The 24491-nt window shown below is 40.3% G+C and overlaps 1 protein-coding gene across 3 annotated transcripts in view; it reads right to left on the reverse strand.

Moving 5' to 3' along the window:
• The window catches only part of pde6d.L (phosphodiesterase 6D L homeolog), a 43130-nt gene extending 18646 nt beyond the window's left edge, over positions 1-24484 (reverse strand). Inside the window, exons 1-2 of one of the 3 annotated variants that reach the window (XM_018241350.2) lie at positions 24245-24484; positions 6968-7145 (exon numbers count right to left, since the gene is read on the reverse strand). In XM_018241350.2, coding sequence (XP_018096839.1) covers positions 6968-7014 — 47 coding nt within the window. In that variant the 5' untranslated portion in view covers positions 7015-7145; positions 24245-24484. The other 2 variants (XM_018241351.2, XM_018241349.2) reach the window with 2 other exon arrangements.
• Positions 24485-24491: the final 7 nt, after the last annotated feature.

Here is a 24491-nt window from a genome sequence, read left to right on the forward strand (position 1 = left end):
ATCTAATAGATTACAGATGAAATAAAGCTTAGATAAAGTAACGCTCAGAGAGAGTTCTGGACAAATACGGAATCTTCCATTCAAATCCCAGTTTGCTTTTTACACGTGTGAACAGTCATCCCAAAGGGCCAGAACCTATCCATGATCAACAGAATCCCTTGTAAACAAGCAAATGTTTTCAAATAGTAATGGGGAGTTCTGTATGAAACCCTCCTATTCCCAAGCTTCAAATATTGTTAGGCTTTGAGATAAGGAGCAGCTTTTAACACAAGACATTCTTCGAAATTCAATTCTCAGCCGACATATTCTTCTGAGGGTTAAACTCACCAACACCTTTCCTTGCACTTGCCTCCCTTTTCCCTTTAAAACCAATAGCACTGGGAACTCACAAAACTGCCGTTTGCTATACCTGGTTTATAAAACAGTAGTGCACAGCAAGGTTAACCCTTCGCCATCTTACGTGGTTTCTGGACCTTTTCTTTGTAACTGCTCGACTGGTGCACTCAGATTTAAAGCCAGTTCCAGATCATTCTCAACTGTGTATCCTCCTGTGGCAAAAAGAGAGAAGAGGACCCAAAGCCAGGTATCACAGAAAGTTGGTTCCCATCAACCAAACTGCTCTGCTTTTTTAAGTGGTAAAGTAAAGGGCCAGTTTTTTTTGTTGGAGTCCTGGGTACAGTAAAGTTTGGGAGAGGCCTAGGGTTGTAACTACACTTTTGTTCTCCCCATATCTTACTTTTGACTCAGAAATTGAAAAAAAAACCTCATTATTTACCAAATAGCTCAAATTGGGTGCCTGATTGTTTAGACACTGCCTTAAAGTTCTTTTAAATGGGTTGTTTACCTTTAAATGAACTTCTAGTATGATGTAGAGAGTGATATACTGAGACAATTTGCAACTGCTTTACATTTTTTTTATTATTTGTGTTTTATTTGGCTTTTTATTCAGCCACTCTCCAGTTTGCAATCTGGTTGCTAGGGTCCAAATTACACTAGCAACCATGCACTCATTTGAAAAAAAGACTAGAATATAAATAGTAGAGGGTCTGAATAGAAAGATCAGTAATAAAAAGTAGCAGTAACAATACATTTATAGCCTTACAGAGCATTTGCTTTTTGATGGGGTCAGTGACTCCCCATTTGAAAGCTGAAAAGAGTCAGAAGAAGAAGGCAAATAATTCAACAGCTATAAAAAATAAATATTGAAGACCAATTGAAAAGTTGCTTAGTATTGGTCATTCTACAACATGCTAAAAGTGAACTTAAAGGTGAACCACCCCTTTAAGACCTGCAGCTCATTATGCCCCGTCACACTGCATATCCTAGAAGTCTCAGGACAAACTTGCAAAATGTTTCTCATACTGTAATCCCTGGGAATACAAAAAGATAGTGGAAAAAAAAAGCAGCTGTCAGAGTAATCTATTTTTCCACAAACTAATATAGTTTCAAAACGGAAGCTGGAAGAAAAATTTATTGTTTTCACTCACCTTTTTTAAAAAAAAAATTTTTTTAAAAGGCAAATAAGAAATGTGCAGCGAAATACAAACTTCAAAATGAGAAATTGATTTCCCAGAAGTCAAAAAAAAAAAATGCATGTATTCTGGTTTTATCCGTTCCCCTAATTCTAGGAATTAAGCTTTTGCACGCAAGGCCCATCCGTTGATGTGAGTTTGTATCAGTGTTTCATTATTTGTAACCTCCCACCATTGCACATTGCTACGGTCATGGTCTGGAGTCATATCAACAATAATAAGAGAAATTCTATTTATACTGTTGGCGGCCCCTGTGACAAACTTTTGATGCTGGTTTATGCAGCATGTAGTATTTTCCATAGTATTCAGAGCTGCAGTAAATATTCATAACATCCTGAACGGGAAAATAAAGCTTCTGATAAGGTAAGGCCATTTGTAGTCGTATTATAATTAAGGGTTGCTGTGTCAAAACCAGTCAGAGAACTCAATTAAATATCAAAACTATGAACACATAATGGAGAGCTTGCACTCAATATAAAATGTAAAGTCAGCTGTCCTTCTCTTCTAATATTTTTGTTTTAGGTTACTCTATGAAGAATTTCAACATTCACTATGAACTAATAAAATAAATCAAGTTTCTTAATGGTCTTTCAATTATTATACATAGTTTTTTTTGCCTTTTTCTTCATTGCTATAATTATTAGCAAGAAGAAGCCTTTTAAGCCTTTTTAGCTATAATTATTAGCAAGTAGAAGCCTTCTGCTCAGTACAGAATCAATCACTGACCACTATGGCAGCAGCACCTATAAAAAATATGATCAGTTGTGTCAAGGCCATCCAGATATTACAACTGCCACCTCAGTGGCTATATCTTCCGACTCCACTATATACTCCTACCAGTTCAGCAACTACGGGACAGGTCATAAATATGGTGTGCAGCTTGCAAGAGGACATTTTATTTAAATGTGTCTACATGCAGAGGCAAAACATTCCATATTCTGCAAATAAGTGCCTCCTGTTGAAATCAAAAGAAACCTGCCCACGTTTTCCTTCAAAACTATCAACAACCACTCTATGGGCCCTACCTCTAGAGAAGCAACTGAAACGCAGATATATTTCCACTGTCCCTTCTAACCGTTGAACTTCTGGTGATGCCAAGTGATAATATCAGTGTACTCAATTACTTTCAAACCCCTTGGTAGACCAAAATCCAGCCTAACCAATGCAGCATTAAACAGGACCACACTGTGAAACAATTACCCTCGCAACACTATCCAAAGGCTTGGGCCACAAGGGGGACTAGAGCTGCAAATCAATATACAAACTAATCCAATCCAAGACGGGAACACATTTTTGGGGCCCATTTACTTAAAATCAAATTTAGTTTTTTCCACAAATCTCTAAAAATTCGAGAATTTTCTATTTTTTTGTTTTTTAAAGCTCTAAAAATGTTAGATGTATTAAGTGTAAAAACTACTAATACAAAACTTTGTCAGGTAAATGTTTTTGAGGTCCTATAGAAGTCAGTGGGAGCTGCTCTGATTCTATTGGGCCATTTTAAATGAATTTGAACTTTTAGGATTTTTTCTTCACTAGGAATTGCCAGAACTTGAACCTATGGAGGTTTTAGAGGTATCTGTATTTTTTAGCGTATCGTTCAGTGTTATTTTCCTTTCGTACTTTTTTCTTTTAATAAATGTCATGACATTCGTGGTTATAGAGAAAGAGAGTTTAGTTGTGGTTTCTAAAAGTACTAAAATCCGACTTTGATAAATAGGCCCCTTTGTTTTAGTGACCATGTTAAAGAAGAACTATCATGGTTACTAAAATTTGGTAGAAGTTTGATAATAGATCTAATAGAGATTAAAACATGTATTACATTAATACTAGAGAGTTCCAGGTAACCCCATATGTAAGAAAATATAAAAATCATTATAATATTTCCTCACTAAAAGTATGCAACTCCCGCTCATTCTGCTTTAAACCTGGTGTCCAATGGGCCTTTGTACAGTCTGTGAAGCTTGTGTATAGCTTGTCACTTCAGCTGTAAACTCACCACTCTCTCTCCTCCTTTCGTTGTTTAGTATAGTAACTTGCTTGAATGCCCACCAAACTCACTCCACAGGTGCAAATACATACTTTTTCCAGAGCATTTTGCCTTGGTAGGCTTTCTAAAGGCTCACAATGTGACTAACCCACAGGACACTGGGAAAAAAAATCACAGTAGACCCAGGCACAAGTGGGTCTAGATTTCCCAAGAATGTGGCTTTTTAGGAGCATATCAAAGCCTCTCTCTCTTAAAGGACCAGTAAAATCAATTTTATTAAAAAATTTGTTAGTGTAGAATGAAAAAAAAACAAAAAAACAAAGACATATTAAACGTTTAAATCGCCAAGTCTTTATTAAGAAATAACTCACTGAAACTCCACTTGCGCTCCTCTTCAGAAAAGGCGATCCATCGTGGGTCGCTCAATTTCTCCTCCCTACTTTCCTTATAGGAGATAGCCAGGGAGAAGTTGAGCGCTGCATGATGGATCATCGCCGTGTTGCCTTTTCTGAAGAGGAGCGCAAGCGGAGTTTCAGTAAGCTATTTCTTGATAAAGACTTAGAGATTTAAACGTTTAATATGTCTTTGTGGTTTTTTTTTCGTTCTACAGAAACAATTTTTTTAATAAAAAAAATTGATGTTACTGATCCTTTAAACAGGGCCCAGTCAACTGCCAGTACCACAACTCCTTGCACCTGCTGGTCAGTCAGAAGCATTGTGTGCTTCCTGCCACTGCTCTCCAGTTTAAAGGAAAACTATACCCACCGACAATGTAGGTCTCTATAAAAAGATATTGCATAAAACAGCTCATATGTAAAATCCTGCTTCATGTAAATAAACCATTTTCATAATAATATACTTTTCTAGTAGTATGTGCCATTGGGTAATCATAAATAGAAAATTGCCATTTTAAAAAATAAGGGCCGCCCCTGGGATCGTAGGATTCACTGTACTCACAAACATACCAACAAACCATACATGTTAGGTCACATGAGCCAATTAACAGACAGAGTTGTGTCTTTTGCTTCCACACTTCTTCCTGTTACAGTAAGAGTTGAAGTATTTCTGGTCAGGTGATCTCTCAGACAGCACACAGACCATCACGAAATGGGGGCTCAAGGCAGGAGATGTAAAAGGGCAATATTTACTTAAATATATATTCCAGTTTGGTAAGATTCTTTAATATGCCACTTAATATGATATGAACTATCTGTTGCTTAAGTGTTCATTTTGGGGGTATAGTTTTCCTTTAACTCAGAGGAAAGAAGATCTAAGTGGAACTCCAATTAAAGAGGTTTTAAAAAAAGTAATAAAATAGCCAGGATGTTTTTGAGAAAGCCATATTTACAAGACAGGGGGCACTGTATACAGCAAGTATAAGTACCCTATCTATTTGTCTTTTCATCCAATTACCTCTTTGACCAATATCCTGCTTGGTACTTTAGATATGTATAAAGTTGGACATTACTCTGCAGAACTGCAAAAGCCAATACATAAGTTAATACATAAATCATTCTACTCCGACTCGTTTTATGGTCCTCCCACTCCAACACCCCTTGTTTTTAAAGGAACAGTAGCAAAAAATAACTGAACGTGCATCAAGGTAATTAAAATATAATGTACTGTCGCTCTGCATGGATAAGACTAGCATTGCTTCTAAAAAACTGCCATCGTTTATATACTGTAAACAAGCTGCTGTGTAGCCATGGGGCAGCCATTCAAACTGGAAAAAGGGAGAAAAGGCACAGGTTACACAGCACATAATAGATAAGCCCTGCCAATACAATGGTGTTTTATCAGTTATTTGTTATGTAACCTGTGCAAACACACAGCTTTTCCAGTGCATGCTAACAGTATATTATATTTTGGTGTTATTGTTCCTTTAATATACTAATGTATTTTCCATGTTAAGTAAACAAATTACAATCCAAAATCAACTAAAGGATTGTTCTAAGAAACAGAATTACTTCTGCCATATCCTCCTTCAAAGAAGATCTTAAATCTGATTTGATTATTTTCAGTGCTTGTATTTAGACTTATTAGGAGTCAGAGTTGAAGTCAGTACATTTTTGCTGACTCTGAATACCCAAAATGACTTCGGACTCTACAGCTATGAGCAAAAAATGTAAAGGTAAATGGTTTCCTTATAGTTAACCACACATATAAAGATCCACTGGTTTGGTCAGGTTGCAGCATAAGTAGGACCATGCTTACCGTATAGAGAAAAGAAGACCTATACCTAGGGCAGAAGCCCTCAAGTGGATGCCTATATGGTAAATAAAAAAAAAAATCTTCCCAACCTTATTGCCGGATACCGCTGCAGAGCTGGGGGAACCTTGATATTCAGCGATCAATGCAATGCACTGCACTGCATTCTCTAACACTTGGTTTAGAATGCAGCAGAAAGTCTTTCAGTTCTGAAGCATTATTTAAACTAGAAGTAGTCACATACTTCATTATAAGACAACAGGCAAAAGTCTCTTGTAGTGCTTATTTACAACACAGAAAATGAAGGCACTAGAGCAACTGCCCATGGCAACTGCACTGGTGCAGTTTAGCAATTATCATCCATAAAGGGTGTAAGGTTCCCACTAATCCATTACGAAAAGGCTACAATGTGATACATTTAGTGGTTACTTTAGAATCCCAGCAGTGGCTATTAAGGGGTTCTGACAAATAGGTCTGATTATACTGATGTGGCCTTGTAAATTGTTGTAGTAATCCAAATTTGCATTGATGAACTTTAGATGTATCTGAATCTCAAAAATGTCTGTACAATGAAATTAGAATTTTACATCCACTAACTTTATGGTTCCCCTCATTTTTGTGGTCCTGCCTATATATTATCCATAATATGACTATGAAGATTTTCATTCATCCAGGTCATGGTGTATCTAGTATAGGTAAATCTAAAAACAACTGGACTTGCTGAGTAATCAAGTTTCACTACTCATCCGAGCAGCTTCTTTAGTTCAACTGACTGGTGTGGGAAGTTCTCGGCATATAAACTCTTCCATAATAATTTCCCTGATTTTATGCAATTTTTTTTCTAGTCCCCTGAAAACTGTAAAATTGGGGTTCCACTGCATGCAAAGTTCTAGAACCCAATATGTATATATATCTGGATGTGGTAAATATGTCAGTGTGCAGTGATAGCAGGACTTAATACTGTATTACAGGGAAGTCCTACCTGTGGCCTGCCATCTGGACTAAGATCTCCCTAAGCACTATTAATATTTCAGGAGATGCTGAAAGCTGTACCTCAACCGCTGGTGGGGCAGAGGCTGGTATCTCTGCATTACTGAGCTATAAAACTCAAGTCTGAATCACCCCTTAACTCCACTTTGACTTACATGGATATGTTATACTCACATCACCTGACCCTACTCCAGGTCTTGTGATATCACACTCTCATTACATGCTCATTTCAACCATTAGGAATGGATACAGTTTGAATCCCTTTAGGATTTGCTTGGCTCTCTCATCCTGAGACATGTTGAATTCTGTCCTTTATTTCCTTTATCGGCTGTAGGTTTATTCCTTGATGAGAAATGCACAGTTCAAGATTTCCAGTACTAGTAGTGCTTCAAAAGCCAGTGATGAGTTTTGCAGTGATTACTTTTTGCCTGTAAAAAAAATAAATAGGATGGTCTGAAATTAGATTTTAAAATGTGGGTGCATGATGATGTCTTGCTGGCCAGTTGAATGTCAAGAACACTAACTTTGACTGTCAGAGAACCCCATTCCAGCCTGTGCTAGTAATAGCAACCAACAAGAGCAATGACAGGTGATGCAAGACTCATGCAACTGAAGCTTTACTTTCTCAGTCCATACAGGTGTTTATAAAGCAATTTGTGTACAGGTTTGGCAGGGAAGTTGGGGCCCTTGTGGCAAAGTCTGGAATGAAGGCTGATGCTGTGGACCTGACACAAGACACGAAGAATGTAACAACAATGGTAGTTGGTCTGAGCCAGACAGGTAAAAGGAAACGATATCAGCCAGTCAGAACATAGGTAAACTGCACAGGCCAGGCACAGTGAAGGGAAGTCGCTGCTGGAGTAAACTAGAACAGCTCCAATGCAATAACTAGTAGTTCCACACAAGTAATAATTCAGAAACACACCTTGCATGAGCCTGGACTCTGGAGAGGAGCAGAGTGTATTCTGACTCAGACAGACGCCCTGGTTAGCTGTCCGGGTTGAGGGCCACGGCACTGGGAAGAACTGTACAATGCTGCACAAGTTTGCGGAATTGTATAGTAATTGTGCGTTATTTTTGCACAGGTTTAACTGGGTCCTCCTCAAAGGCTCTAGATAAGAGGATCTACTAAGCTACAACAGTTGCTCCTATTTGCCCTCAAACGTTAAGTACAATGCAACGAAAAGGTTACCACAGCCAATCGCCGTCGGAATCCCTGCTGAGTGATATAGTCACAAACCAGTTAGGAGAAAGAGAACGCCACACACAGGGCGGGCCAAATCAAATTCAAGTTTGGTTGAGTGCACGCACGTCACTAAATTTAGCAACCTCTCGTTGCATAGAAACCGAGAAAAGTTGTACAGGAAAGGAAAAGGGTCAAAATGCATGTACTGGCGATTGGTTCAGTGAGAGGGAGGGAAATGTGACTCTCCAAGCAAAAGTGGTGAGCCCTAGTGTTGAAGGCAGGCAAAGGAAAGGTGACCCTCCAGGTAAAAATGGCAAGCTGTGAGCAGGGAAAGAAGAAAGCTGTGCGTTGCAGTGGAGCAGGAGGGGGCTTCTATGCAGCTGTACTGTGAAAAGACTGAGAAGCAGCAGAAGTGGGGAGCATTTCCTGGAGCAGAAGGGGAGCAGTTCCTGTGTTTTACATAAAATGATGACTTCTGACCTTATTTCCTTTTTATACTTCATATCTAAGGGTCTTTACCACATTTCCCTGATTTTAAGTTTTCCCTGATTTTACATCGTTTTTCCCTGGTCCCTTGAAAGACGTAAAATGGGGTTCTACTCTAAGTGAATTTCGGAGTTGAAGTAGAGTAATTTAGAGCGTTAGTTTATACCCCATCATTTTTAGGCAGCTTTTTGCAACACATTTCTGTGTTATCAATAACTACATTGTCCCAGAGTACGTTAAAAAAAAAAAAACAATTTTCTTTATAACATACTACAGTATTCACAAATGTGTGGTACAAAAATAGGGGCAAAATTTGCTCCTACATATGCTAGTTTATACATGGGGCAGGTTTTTTAGGGACTATAACCCTTTAAAATACTATTTACGATTTATGGAGTTTGTGAACTTAAATCTGTTATTTACTTTTCACTTCAGGGATGACTTTAAACTTCCTTGATATCCAGCTATCAGGGCAGAGATGATGTATTTAGACTAACCTTTTTAGAAAGGAATGTACAGCAAATACACATGAATGAATGCTCAGGACCTTGGATTTCTGTAACTTGGATCTCCATACTTCTAAAAATCTCCTACTAAAAATGTATATAAAATTTATATAAGCATTAAAAAAAAACAAAAACAACAATAGGATTGTTTGGCCTCCAATAAGGATTAATTATATCTTAGTTGGGATGAAGAATAAGGTATTATTTAATTTTTACAGAGAAAGAGGGAATCATTTTTAAAAATTTGAATTAATTGCTTATAAATCTAAGGCAGATGGTCTTCCCATAATTCAGACCTTTCTGGATAATGGATTTCCAGATAACAGATATCATATCCGTACATAGATGAAAAATCTATTTTATTTATTTCTGTATCAAGGAATGTATCCTTTAAATTTATCCTTTATATAGCAGTAACTGAGAAACCGAGGGTCACCATCATTGCAATTGAAAAAGTGTTAGGAAAAAAGGGTTCCTTCTATGAATTGATGACTAAAATATGTTCCCTTAAATGTTCTTTTAAAGTCCTGGATGTCTCACCAGTATATTGGCAGCCTCATTTTGTGCACGTCATCAGATAAATTACAAATCAACTTTTTTGAAATTAACGTATTGTTATATATAATATAACTTTACAGTAGACGAGGATGTAAACATATTGTATTAGAACATTGAACATGAAAGAGGTGGTTCACCTTCAAGTTAATGTTCAGTATGTTATAGAATGGCCAATTCTAAGTAACTTTTCTATTGGTCTTCATTATTTAGTGTTTTATAGTTTCATTATTTGCCTTCTTCTTTTGACTCTTTCCAGTTTCAAATGGAGGCCACTGACCCCATCTAAAAATAAATGCTGCATAAGGCTACAGATTTATTGTTTTTGTTAGACTACAGGGTCTGGATTTAACAGGGATATGTATTCAAGAAGGCTTCTTTAAATTGGAGTCTTTCATGGAAGGCAAATTGCCAAATTCCATATAGAAATGAACCATGGGCCAATGGAAAAACTTACTGCAATGATACACCACAAAATGGACAACTATACCACAATTTGGACCCCTTGGCTATCCTGGTGTGAGACCCAAATCCCTTCTAATTTTGCAAGATCTGCAACCTGAAGTACGCAATATATGGGACTACTTTATTGCTATTACCCAAGAATGACAGTTAGGATAAATATGTTATCTACAAAATGTAATACTTTGTGAGGAATGCCATTTCCCATTTGTGAGGTCCTACCCTTCCCACTTTCCCCCCCCTCCACTTTCCTCTTTTCTTTCTCTTTTATTCTATCTTACTTTATTTAACTTTATATATCACAGTCTGGAATAAAATAAACTGTTACAGAAAACAAGAAGATTGTAACTTTGCAGCTTCAACACAAAATATGTAACGAACTGATAAAATATAACATTTAACTGTCAAATTGTTAAATAAAAATTAAAAAAAAAAAAAGAAATGAACCATGGGCATCTGGGCCAATAAGCCACTACACAGATAATCTTAGCTTTCTCCAGGATGATCCTTTGCATGACCTTTGGAATAAAAGGAATTAGAGAGAATGCATATCCCAGGGGAATATCCAAACCCTGGGATAATGCATCTACTACTTGTCCCTTTTTTAAAATTAATTTGCATTTTCTGTGGCATGGCATGTATGGATAGAACACGTTTTTTGTCCCAGTAAACCTTGGAAATATATACTTGGAGCAGTTGACAGTCCAAATAGAAGAACAATAATTTTTTTTATGATTCACTCATACCCCAAATCTTTGGAATTTGTAATATTTAGGATGTATAGGGATATGGTAGCATCTGATATCTAGACATCCAATATAGAGATGCAAGGGCTGGCCCAAAACCTGCAGGAAACATTGGTGGTTCCTGTTCCTTCCACATGGCAGTGGGCACAATAGGGTTAATCCCTCCTGTCATGTGGATGGAAAAGGAATTAGTATCAAATAAAAACAGCTCCCATCCCCTGTGCCACCATCTTTTTTTTCTTCCTGCACTTCCCCTCCATACTGTGCCAGCATATTGGCATCTCCTGCGTTGAGGCTCCAGGACTGAGCTGGTGCTTATACGAGTCTCCGGAGGGACTGGCGAGCCCTTTGCCAATCACTGCCAAACAGCTTAGTAAGCCGCAATGCCGGGTTCTGCCGGCGCATGCGCAATAAACTGCTGACGGACTCTTCCACAATGGCGGAAAGGTAATGAGCATGTGCAACAGTTTAAATAGACGTGGAAGCCAGTAATGAACGCTGCTGGTGTTCAGATTGGCGTTTTTTTCTCCCCCAATACTTGCTGCCACTACAGTATTGTGCCTACTGCCTGGAACGAGGGTGCAGGTTGTAATTAACATAACTAACCTATCTTTATCACGCTGAATCTTTGACGGATTATTGCCTTTTTCTAAAAGCAACATGTTATTAATTTTAGTGACTGGTGTGATGAGTTCAAGACGGAATTTGAATATTCAGGCTCCAGGGGGTGAGTTTTTCCTTTTGTGCGTCAGTAAACAGAAGAACTGATTGAGATTCCTCTATAATAGGACTTTTCTTCTTGCAGAAGTTCCCCTAACAGAGAGGAGCAAAGGAGAAAATATAGCATAACAAAATACATATACTGTGGAGAGACAGCTCTGCCAAGAAAGAAAGTGTGCAGAAAATGCATGGAGGAAGCAACAGGAGTCAGTTCCAAACAATTCACAGATTTGATGGATTGGATGAAGGAATCCTTCAATAATTCTATGTCCAAAATGGTCTCCCAAGTCACCGATAAAGTTTTGAACACTATCAACTCAGAGAATGCAAGTGCTAGCGGGGGTGTCAGCTCCAAACACAGGGAAGAGACCTTCCATCTCAGAAGGCAAAATTTCTGATCAGACTGAAATATCACTGTATCAAGGCTATATGGAAAAAATTAAACCTAAGAGATGAACCGACTTCTTCAAGTAAAGACAGAATGTTAAAGTCCTCAGCCAAAAGAAACCACTTGTTTCCTTTGCATGAGGTAATCAAGAAAAACATGGGATCTTAATGGGAAACCCCAGACAGGAAACTGGCCTTTTCTAAAAAATTTAAGAAGATGTTTCCCTTCGCAGAGGAAGATTCCAAAATCTGGGACAACATACCAAAGGTGGATGCAGCCATCACCAGAGTGGCCAGAAGAACCACTCTACCAGTACATGAGGGTGTGTCATTCAAGGATACGATGGAAAGGCGACCGGATGCCACTCTCGAGAAGCTATATTTGGCAAACTGAGCCATTTGCAAAGCAAAGGTAGCTAACACTACTGTGAGCTAACAAAATCTGGATTAATGAATTGGAACATGCTATCAAATCAGACGTAGAAAGATCCAAGCTTCTAGAAATTATCCATGAAATTAAAGGAGAAGGAAAGCTACAGAAGCATTTTATTGCCAATAGATTAGCTGCAATAGTGCAAGCTAGAATACTATACTTATTCTGTAGAAAAAAAGCTCTAGAAGCTCTCTGTTTGTTTAGGATAGCAGCTGCAGTCTCTCCCTGCTCACTTATAGCTCTGGGCTCAGATTACAGCAGAGAAGGGGGGGGGAGAGGAGCAAAAGAGCATGCTCTTGCCTGGGGCAAAGAGAGGCAGGAAGTCTGATACAGAAGCCCATGTGTACACAATAGAAGGAAAGAAATGCAGTGTTTCTTTTGACAGAGGACTCAGAGTAGCACTTCTTTTAGGGTTTACTGGTATATTTAGGTGGACCTTTCTGATAAGGCTTACTTAGTTTTAGGGTAAGGCCACACTAAGCGATAGCGCGGCGATTTGACTCGCGGCGACTTTTCGCCGCGACTTTTAATCCGCAATCGCTGGCGAAACTTTGGCGCTGGCGTCTATGGGGAATCGCGCAAAATCGCCAGCGTAAAAACACACGCGGCGATCTTTTTTCTATTGTCGCTCGAAATCGCCTAGCGAGGCGATTTCGAGCGACAATAGAAAAAAGATCGCCGCGTGTGTTTTTACGCAGCGATTCCCCATAGACGCCAGCACCAAAGTTTCGCCAGCGATTGCCGTTTAAAAGTCGCGACGAAAAGTCGCCGCGAGTCAAATCACCGCGCTATCGCTTAGTGTGGCCTTACCCTTAACTTTTCCTTCTGTTTTAAGGTGCCAAATGAATACTCAGCTGAAGCCTCCTTATGGAATGTAAAGTTTGCAGCCAGAACTATGGGACTGGCAGTGTCAAGATTCCTCTGGATAAGACACAGAAAAGCAGATTCAAAATCTAAACACAACTTATGCTCATTGCCCTTCAAAGGAGGTTTATTATTCAGAACCAAGCTAGACAAAATAGTTTCTAAAGCATCAGCAGGAAAATCGTCATTCTTACCACAGGATTGAAGGGATAGAAGATTTCAAAACAAAAATCAGCAAAGCTCCTTTCGGAATGCAAGACAATACAGACCAGGTAAATACAACACTAGACAATGGAAAGCCAGGAGCCAAAATTTCCAAAGCTTTCAGGGGTTCAAAAAAGAACCTAAAACTGACAAAAACAAAGCATGAAGGTACGAGAGTCCAACTGCCTTACTTAGGTGGAAGATTAAAGGGCTTTAAGGCAGTATAGGCTCAAAAAATACAAGACAAATGGGCGGTGGACATCGTGTCAAATGGATACCGCCTAGAACTCACAAGCAAACCTCAATACTCTTTCACTTCTTTAGACAGAGCAAGATCAAAACATGCAACAAGACAGCTCAAATCCACCATACAAAATTTATGGTGAAACTAAGTAATCACAAGAGTTCCTCCAAATCAAATAGTCAAGGGCATTTACTCACACCTTTTCCTCAGGAGAAAAATAAATGTAAAATACAGAGTAATACTAAATCTAAAACATCTTAACGAGTACCTAAAAACATCAACATTCAGAATGGAAACCTTGACGTCCATCTCTCTCTGGCCCTATCTGAGCAAGACTGGTTGATAAAGCTAGATCTGCAAGACGCATAACTACATATACCTATCCACAGGGACCACAGAAAATACCTCAGATTTAAAATCTTGTGGAAAAATTTCCAGTATGCGGCTATGCTTTTCAGATTGGCTATAGCCCCAAGGATTTTCACAAAAATCCTAGCACCAGTCTTGGCAGATTTAAGACTGATGGGAATGCATATTTACGCTTACTTGGACTACATTCTCCTAAAAGCCCAATTAAAATCTCTATTGCTAGATTTTCTAGCTGAGACAAAAGAGTACCTACAAAATCTAGGCTGGAAAATAAATTGGGAAAAATCCTTGGCAGATTTAAGACTGATGGGAATGCAAATTTACGCTTATTTGGACGACATTCTCCTAAAAGCCCAATTAAAATCTCTATTGCTAGATTTTCCAAAATCTAGGCTGGAAAATAAATTGGGAAAAATCCATGCTGATTCCATGTCAAAATACACCAGGAAGATGACTCACAGTCTCCTGATCACAAGGGCGGAAGATTTAATCACGAACATAGGGCAACTCATATCGCTCCCTATCACGACAGTGAAGATTTGCCAGAGCATACTGGGGAAAATTAACTCTACGATAGAAAGTGTCAGATGGTCGAGGATACACTCCAGGACCCTCCAGTTCAACTTCCTATCACAATGGAACAAGAACCCGAGTGCTCAAAATCAGCTAAGATTTTTGACAAAGGAAACCGTACTAAACTTGATGTGGTGGATGCAAGTGAAGAACCGTTTGGTGCCTGTGCCATTGCAAATAGACCACTAGACCATAATTACCACAGATGCCAGCAGCTCCGGATGGGGAGCCCATATGGGAGAATACAGAACCCAAGGTTGGTGGAACACAGAGGACAGTCAAAGATCAATCAACTTGAGGAAACTAAAAGCAATTCACTTAAGCCTATTGGCATTCAGCTCTCTCATATCAACAACACTACAGCAGTGAGCTACATCATGAAGGAAGAGGGAACAAGATTTTGGAATCTTTTATCCTTGACCACAACTATAGAGAGAGATAGGCCGTTCCAAACTCACCCCGTGTGTTGTTCTTAGTGTAGCTCCACTTTAATGCTCCGGGTGCTCTGCCATCAGCGTTCCCACTGAAATATTAGCTCAAGAAGACAGCACTCCGGTTAAAAGAAGCCTATGTTTAAGGCAGTCACTCCCGAAACGCATCAGGTGTTGTTCGTCAGTGACCTGTTGGAATAATTATGTCTTCTTGAGCTAACACAACTATTCTTACCTGGGGGACAATAGAAGAATCTATTGTCCCTCAAGGCCACTCACATCCCGAGGAAAAACAATGTGATTGCAGACAAGCTCAGCAGATCTCCCCCAATGGGAGGAGAATGGGGGGTGAATCAAATCTTCAAAATAATCTGGAGAAAATGGGGCCTGTTCGAAAATCTTACCTGATGGCTCCCATGTTCAATGCAAAAATTGAGACATTCTGCTCTTGGAGAAAAGACCCCAGAGCATTGTTGGTAGATGCGTTCTCAATAACCTGGAAATGGGGTCCACTATACATCTTTCCCCCGATTGTGTTCATTCTGAAAGTAATTAAGAAGATTACGGAAGATCGAACAGATGTAGTCCTGATTGCACCATAGTGGCCGAGACGAGTATGGTTCCCTCAACTCCTCTGGTTGTCCAAAGGGAATCATTGGAGACTCTCAAGCAGACAAGACTTACTAACACAGAAGTCTCAAAATCACCCTCATCTGGCGAAATTATCTTAAAACGGCCTGGAATTTGAAAGGAACAAATTGAAATCCTTAGGACTGTTGGAGGGTTCCATTTCAACTTTGCTAGCAGCTAAAAAATATGCCACAATCGAGAAATACTATAAAACCTCGGAAAAGTTTTCGGATTGGTGCATAAACAACAATACTTCACCTATGCAAAACTGAAATGCAGATAGTGGAGTTTTTACAACAAGGAGTAGATCTCAGCTTAACTAATTCCACTCTCGAAGGCCAAATTACAGCAATTTCGCATTTCTCGGGCATCAGTTGGCGTACCAACGACCAAAGCAAGAATGCCCCCTTGGGACCTCAGTCTGGTCCTTAACGCACTAACCATAGCTCTGTTCGTATCGCCAGATTGAGTATCTTTAAAACTTGCCTGTAAAAGGCACTCACCCTGGTGGTCCAGTGGGGACACCCGCCGCGTGGTGTTTCTCCTTTAGCGTCCTGACATACACTGCCTTAGGGCGCGGGCTGTGCGCACTTCCAGATTTTCATGCAATCATGCTGGTGTGATTGCGTCATTGCACAATGGCGTGAAATTTGAATAGTTTAAAAGGCACAATTGGGCTGCAGAACCTTGCCCGTTATAGGTTCCTCTGTGTTGAGTTCCTGGTGCTTTTCTGTGATTATTCTGCCTATTTCTGATTACCTTTTGTGACCCCTGCTATCCTATCCTGACCCTGCCTGTTAAACGACTCTTCTGTATCCTTACCCTCTCTGATTGATCTCCTGGTTTGACCCTTGCCTGCCTCCGTTTGTACTCTGCCTGCCCCGACCCGGCCTGATCTGACATTGCTTTCTGTCTACGCCTTGTACCGCGACCTTCTACCCAAAAGACTTTGCATTACCGTTGTGCCCCTTTGCTCATTCAGAACCCCTCGCTTTGTACCTCTGTGGCTGTTAAATGTGGAAGCAAGAGCCAAGAACAGGGTACTTAGCATCGGTTCTGAATTCAGGGTGCCCACCGTGACAATATCAAGTTGTTTTGAGAACCCTGGACAGGTTCAGCCCAAAAGTTATATCCAAATTTCACATGTAACAACAAATTATTCTTCCTACGTTCGTCGAAAACCCTCGCTCCTTGGAAGAAGAGAAATGCATACTCTCGATGTAGTAAGATACCTAAAGATCTATCTTAACAAAACGAAAGAGATAAGGAAAACCAATTCCTTACTTGTAATAGCTCAAGGCATGAGAATAGGAAAACAACCTTCCAAAAACACTGTAGCCAACTGTATCAAAGAATGAATCCTGAAGGCATATTCACACCAGTCATCTGCAGCACCCTCTAAAGTAAAGGCACATTCAACTAGAGGTACAGCGGTGTCCTGGGCAGTCTAAGCCCAGGTATCCTCAGAAAATGTATGCAAAGCAGCAGTGTGGAGTTCTTGGAACACTTGTAAAACATTGCAAAGTCGACCTTTGTTCCAAAAGTCTTTCCAGTTTTGGGTCCTCAGTACTTAACAGTGTGTTGAATAAGTAAAAGTTGCATATACCACCCGTGTCTGTAGCTTGCTTTTTTATGTCCCTATTGTACCCACTGCCATGTGGAAGGAACAGGAAAACTGAAAAACTGATACATACTTACTGAGATTTTCGTTTCCTGGATTGGAGCATGGCAGTGGGCAGGGCTTCCCAACCCTCTTATTTGGGAGAAGTCAGTAAAGTCCAAAAGATGGCGGCACAGGGGAGGGGAGCTGTTTTTATTTGCTACAAAATGCTGTTCTGTCCACATGACAGGAGGGATTAACCCTATTGTGTGCACTGCCATGTTCCAGTCCTGGAAACTAAAATCTCGGAATGTATGTATTGATTTTTCGCTGTGTGTCAGGGCTAGATACAGGTAAGCATGTGGACTTGTGTTGTAAAACGGCTCCACTCTTTAATTCTTTTTTTTTTCTTTTTCAAACAACATTTTTTATTCGAACAGTTTTAAGATCAGTCATCCATTATTACATACATACTTTCCTGCACAGAAATCACGTACAATTGTACAGTAGAGGTATAATAATGACAGTGCCTAACATTCGCAAATATTACCAACAAGTAAAACTTATACATGTCATGCCTCGGTCAGTTCAGTTTGGTTCTGTGTGTCCAAGGTTTCATTCAGAATCCATGTGTGCAGAGATGGAGGGTTAAACGCATTAGTTAATGCCAGATATAAAAACCTATTATAGTATGCAAACTTATAAATGTGGATAACATAATAACCACTATGTTCTTCAACAAACAAAGAAAAAAAAGAAGAAAAAGATGATGATCATTTAAAGTACTCTTTCTATCTCCGTACAGGTCTCACCATGTCAATTCTAATATTCTTTGATGGTAGAATAGTGTTTCTCACAGGATTTGACCCCTTTTGGCATCATTGTAAGAGGTGGACACAGGTCAGCTCATGAAGTATCTTCTTAAAGAGGTGGTTAACCTAATGTTAACTTTTAGTATGTTATAGAATGTTCATTCTAAGCAACTTAGAGGTCTCCTTTTCCTTCGGATTTGTCCAAACCCCGGGACAACCCATCTAAAATAGATGCGGCTATAACCAGGGTGACTATAAGAAATAAAGTCCAGAAAAATTGTTTAGTGGGAGCACTTACCGGACACTGGGCTCAGCGTGCTGCACACCCGCCCCCATCCCAAGCGGTCAATTCATTCCAGGAAAAGAGCAAGTAGAGGAGCACCGAGGAGGCCAGTAAAAATATAAAAACTAAATTTATTTAATATACATATAAAATCAGATTACAGTAGCAAAGTATGGACCCTGGCTGCCCGCTTTCCATACTTTGCTGCTGTAATCTGATTTTATATGTATATTAAATAAATTTAGATTTTTTATATTTTTACTGGCCTCCTCGGTGCTCTGCTGTTCATGCTCTTTTCCTCGCTATAAGAAGTAAGTAAGTAATAGATTAGCAGCCTCCACTGAGCAGCAAGTGCCCCCATATTCCTCTAAGCTAAGAATAGAATAAGAACCTGCCCCAAAAATAAAATAAAAAAAACGTATGCTACCCAGCGCAACCCAATTCTCAACGGAGCACTGTAGCAGCGTTCTTCTCCAGGCAATCCTTGAGTAACTGCCATTTGAAGACAGCACCGCATGTTACGTGACAGAGATGTTCCCCGAGACGTTCACGTGTTCGTGACTTCACCACGGCCTCTCATCAACTGGGAACCAGCAACTACCCTAAGAAGAGCAGCCCAATACGAGCAGCAGAGGCTAAATGTGCCAGGGGTCAAAGGGGACGAAGCACTGGGTTTGGGAAATGGAGGAGTAAGGTCTGGATTTTATCCCTGCCATGACTCCAGCTTCAAGAGCGTACTGGGCTTTGTTACAATCTCTCAGCACACAGGGTTCTAGCTGTTACTGAATTATATCTGAACATCATCATTTGTAGTAGAACTACATGTCTCAGAATCTACTGCCAGGTCATGCAGAAGTCACTGAATTAGGCTCCATGCCTTTAGCAACAGCTTTAAAAGTATCTCTTATTTATACCTATTACTGTGATCTCTTTGGGTATAGGTTGAGAGAGATTGTGTCAAACCACCACATATTAGCTGTGGAGCACATGTAAGATGGTACCTCCCAACATTTTAGAACAAGAAAGAGGGACAAAATGAGTTGTCACACCCACTTGATGGCCATGCCCCCCAGGCAGGCCCATTTTACAAAAACACACCCCTTTCCCTTGGTTGGCATGGCAGACACAGTGTCCACTAGCATTTTTAAATCAGACAAAGTGGCCCCCATTATTTAATGACAGTGTGTGGCAGAAGCATTGCTGGCTCTTAGCATTTAATGGCACATTGTGGTGCCAGCTCTTCATGACAGACACCCTCTTCCCCCACCAATAACCCTGCTCAGTAAGTGCGCCCTTAATTACATTAAAAAATTATAAATGACACTAGCTCAGTTATGATTAAACTTTAAATAGTGTTTATAAATATCATAACAGTTTAATTTTTTAACATAATGTGTTTAATGCAATGTCTCTTCAGTCAGTCAATAATAAAAACATCATCTGCTTCACTGGCAGTCTCAGCTACAGATTCCTTAGACCGGTTAGCTGGTGTTTTTTGCTTTTTTAGATCCACCTGAACTTCAGTTCTTGCTAAACTGAAGTTTAGCTTGCTTTAGCGTGGCGGCAGCAGCAGGTTCCTTGCTAGACCCAGATTCCATAACAACAGCAGTGGATTGTTCACTGCTAGAGCAAGCTGAAGGTTCACTTACAACACTAATGGATGGGTCCTTGCTGGATACAGCTGAAGTGCCCCTAACAGCAGCAAAAGATGGTTCAATGCTAGATGTGGATTCTCCAAGAGCAGTCACTGCTTTACTGCTAGGCCCAGCTACACTTTCACTACTAGCAGCCGCTGATGGATCTGACCTAGATAAAGAGGAAGGCTGTCTACGACTGGACAAACTGATGTAAGGGGCTGATTTAGCACTTTTCAGTAGGCGAGGGGAAGGCTTCCACTGGTGACACTTTGGGAGAACAGATTAATTTTGGAAGCAAGAATCGCACATAATGTATTTCTTATAGTAGTTGCTTCCTGGTAGACGTTTGGTCCAGGCTGTTGGGTTATTGGATTCTTCCCCAAGAAGAAGTGCTAAATAACCTCTCACATGTAGCATTGCTATGAGGAATCAGACATATAAACTTTGCAAGTTTACAAAGGATTCTCTACTCAGGCTGGCCAGTCACAGGATCTTGGATAAGGGATCATTTCTGCCAGAATTCATCTATTCGCTCATTCGGAAATGCTGGAAGACTGCTGGTTTGTGTCACGGTCAACACCCTAAATTCAGAACCAATGCTAAGCACCCTGTTCTCGGCTCTTGCTTCCGCCTTTAACAGCCGCCTTTCACCTCGGAGGAGCCCTTGGCTAATCGGATGCTGCCAGGTCTTATTAAGAGAGGTGCCAAGCGAGAGGTTCTGAATGAGTAAAGGGGCACGAAGGTCACGGTACAAGGCGTAGACAGAATTCGTAGTCAGACCAGGCCGGGTCAGGGCAGGCAGAGTACAAACAGAGTCAGACAGGCACGGGTGAAACCAAGAGATCAATCAGAAGGGATACAGAATAAGCGGAGTCGGTTACCAGGCAAGGGTCAGGATACAGAAGTCAAAATCGCCAGAAGCAGGCAGGGGTCACAACAGGTAGTCAAATCACAGAATAGCAGCAGCTCAAATAGCACAGAAGCACAAGGAAACTCAGGAACAAGATCCTATAACGGGCAGTGTGAAAATACAAAATGTCTCTTTAAATACATTTAAATTTCGTGCTGGTGTGACGAAGCCAGCGCGTATGCGCCTATAAATACAGGAGATGCGTGCACGCCCTTAGTTACCGGCACACACAGAGGAGGAAGACCGGCGTGGTGGGCGTCCCCGCCGAGAGCATGGCGGGTGCCCCACTCGACCACCAAGGTGAGTAATCCTCACAGTTTGATACTCCCTAAATTCTTTGAACAACCTGTCCATGTCCTGGGAGCTGACTATGTTTGGGAATCTTGATATTAGCGTCTGCAGTTCCTTTAAGGTAGATGACAATCGTGTGTTGGGATTTAAGAAGGAGATAGAAGATATTTTGAAGAACCTGGTCCTCCAGAGGCATTGCCAATTTCATGTAGTCAAGGGCCTTGCAAAAAAATGTACAGGTTCCTTGACAAATGATTTGAACCTGGATGTGTCAATCAGATTCTCTCTCCTTGCATAATTCCTGTTTTCAAAACCAAGCATAATTTCATTTGCTGGTAGATGTGGTGCTGTATCATGATGACTGATGTTAGTTATGTCCTGTACCCCAGCAATTACTGATGGTTTCACAAATCTCACTAACAGGTCCCTATATAATGTCAGCATGGCTGGATGCAAGACATGTACCATCGGAGCTTCTGTTTGCAGAAGTACATTAAATGTATTGAATACTGGAAATGCAAAGTGCAAAAATAAAGATAACTTGGAAATGGGGTCTTGTATTGTCTGGAACCGAGATGAACACTTTGTTCTTCCTCAAATGTGCTGATGATGTAGGACTTAAGTACATCCCATGTGAGCAGTATCCGTTCCACTGCTTTTTCCAATGACAACCGTGTCTTAAAATGCTTCACAATTTTCCGTGTTACAAAATGACATGTAATCCTGAATAGTAGCCACTCTTTTTGCACTCTTTTGGAAGTGGTAATAAACGTCAATAATAAAGTCTTCCACATTTACTGATAGCATTTTTGCTGCATGCTCAGCTATCAAATGGACTAAATGACATGGGCAGCCAACAGCATACACTTTTTGTGCGGATGTTTGGCTTGCCTTTATCCTTGAAAGAACACTGTTGTGTTTCCCTTGCATATTAGCAGCATTATCCGCTGAATATGTCACACACATTCCAATCCACATGATGTTTTTTAAGTATAACATCGACAGCCTCAAATAGATCCCGGGGTCTGCCAAATCCACAAGCTACCATATCCAAAAAGCTATTAGCTCAGTGTCTGGGTGTTCGTAAGTAACTAGCACAGGAAAATATTTTTCAAACTGTTCAGAGCTTGCATCTAGTGAAAGACCAAAATATTTATTTTTATTAGAAATTACAACCCTCACATTGGCTAATGCTTCTGGTGCAATTGCACCTTGAATTATGTATGTTGTTTTTGTCGACGAACATGCATATTTTTCTGCAATTTTAGAGTCTGGAAACATTTGTTTGAATAAGTGGCTGGTGTGATCACTACTGGCTAAGGAAATATTGTGTTCAACTAGAAAACCAACAACACTTCCGCTTTAGTTACACTTTCTGTAGCTCCTGGGTCAGAGAACATTGATGTTAATCCTTTGGAGCATGTCACAGCTAGTGCAGACCCAATCTGTTTATCAGTGGCAATATGTCTTGTTAAGTCATTGTAGCCACCATGACCCAAATCAGCCCGACAAAGCATATGCTGAGCCTCGTCTTGACTTTATTTCTATTATTAACATGTATTTATATAGCGCCAACATATTGCATAGCAGTAAATGTGATTAAATAACTAAATCACATGAATTATATACATAGAACATATGGAGTCATATACATACATCACAATCAATACCGGTACAAAAGATGAGGAAGGCCCTATGCAAAAGAGCATACACTCTAAAGGGAAGGGAGTAACCAGGACAGGGCTGAAATGAATCAGTTAATCGTGCTGCTCCAGCAGAATTCTGCACTGAAATCCATTTCTCAAAAGAGCGAACAGATTTTTTTTTATATTCAATTTTGAAATCTGACACGGGGCTAGACATTTTGTCAATTTCCCAGCTGCCCTGGTCATGTGACTTGTGCCTGCACGTTAGGAGAGAAATGCTTTCTGGCAGGCTGCTGTTTTTCCTTCTCAGTGTAACTGAATGTGTCTCAGTGAGACATGGGGCTAGACATATTGTCAATTTCCCAGCTGCCCCAAGTCATGTGACTTGTGCTCTGATTAACTTTAATCACTCTCTACTGCTGTACTGCAAGTTAGAAGGTAGGAAGGTAACCAGATAGCAGCTCCCTAACACAAGATAACAGCTGCCTGGTAGATCTAAGAACAACACTCAATAGTAAAAATCCATGTCCCACTGAGACACATTCAGTTACATTGAGAAGGAAAAACAGCAGCCTGCCAGAAAGCATCTCTTCTTAAGTGCAGGCACAAGTCACATGACTGGGGGCAGCTGGGAAATTGACAAAATGTCTAGCCCCATGTCAGATTTCAAAATTGAATATAAAAAATCTGTTTGCTCTTTTGAGAAATGGATTTCAGTGCAGAATTCTGCTGGGGTAGCACTATTAACTGATGTGTTTTGAAAAAAACATGTTTTCTGATGACAGGATCCCTTTAACAGTACAGCTGCATAGAAGCCCCCTCCTGCTCCACTGCAACACACAGCTTTCTTCCTTCCCTGCTCACAGCTTGCCATTTTTGCCTGGAGGGTCACCTTTCCTTTGCCTGCCTTCACCACTTGGGTTCCTCACTTTGGCCTGGAGAGTCACATTTCCCTCCCTCTCACTATTGGAGGTGGCCTTTCTCTTCCCTTCACTGATCTGCTGGATATCTACATTTCAAGAGCCATAAATCACCAAGTAAGGGTTTTCTAAAAACAGTGATTAGCAGGGGACAGGGCTACAAAAGCAATGTAAAATCCGGGAAAGCAGAACTTAAAATGAGGTTATTGCACCCAAGGGAATGAATTGAGGCTGGAGGGACTGTAAAAAAAAAAAAAAAAAAAAAAAAAAAAAGAGAGACGTAAAATGAGGGAAAACGTAAGATCCGGGGACATAAATTGGGGGTTATACTGTATTTAAATATATGATGTTGTTGTTCTTCCAATCATAAAGTACTCATGTTACTATCCCATGAAAGGCAGGCACCTCCTCCCATATGTATAAATACAATTATACAGAGAAGGAATGTTGTGGGCACACAATAAGCTATCAAGCATATGTTCATAAAGCACCCAGCTGTCCTTTAGTATAGGTAGCTCGTCATATTTTCTTTTTTTACCTTTCAAAACGACAACTGATAACCCACAAAAAACCTTGCCCCTTGGTTTTGCTCATGGCAGTCTTGAAGTTACTGAAAAGTTTCAGTCACTTACGCGCCAAATTGATTTGACAAGGCAGCAGCAGGGCCACTCCTCACACTGCTGAGGCGCCTGAGTTAATCCCACAACCTGCACCAGCAGAATACAAGAACAGCCTGGTAGACATCACAGCAGCACAATAGAAAGCCAGAGAGGACCGAGGGAGTGAACATCAATCAAGCTGCTGGCACATCCTCCAGATAGACGATCCGATCGGCTGCAGCTAGCGTGAAGTCCTGATGCAGAGAGAAGACGTCACTGA

Source organism: Xenopus laevis, chromosome 5L (genome assembly GCF_017654675.1).
Source record: "Xenopus laevis strain J_2021 chromosome 5L, Xenopus_laevis_v10.1, whole genome shotgun sequence".
Taxonomy (NCBI): Eukaryota; Metazoa; Chordata; class Amphibia; order Anura; family Pipidae; genus Xenopus; species Xenopus laevis.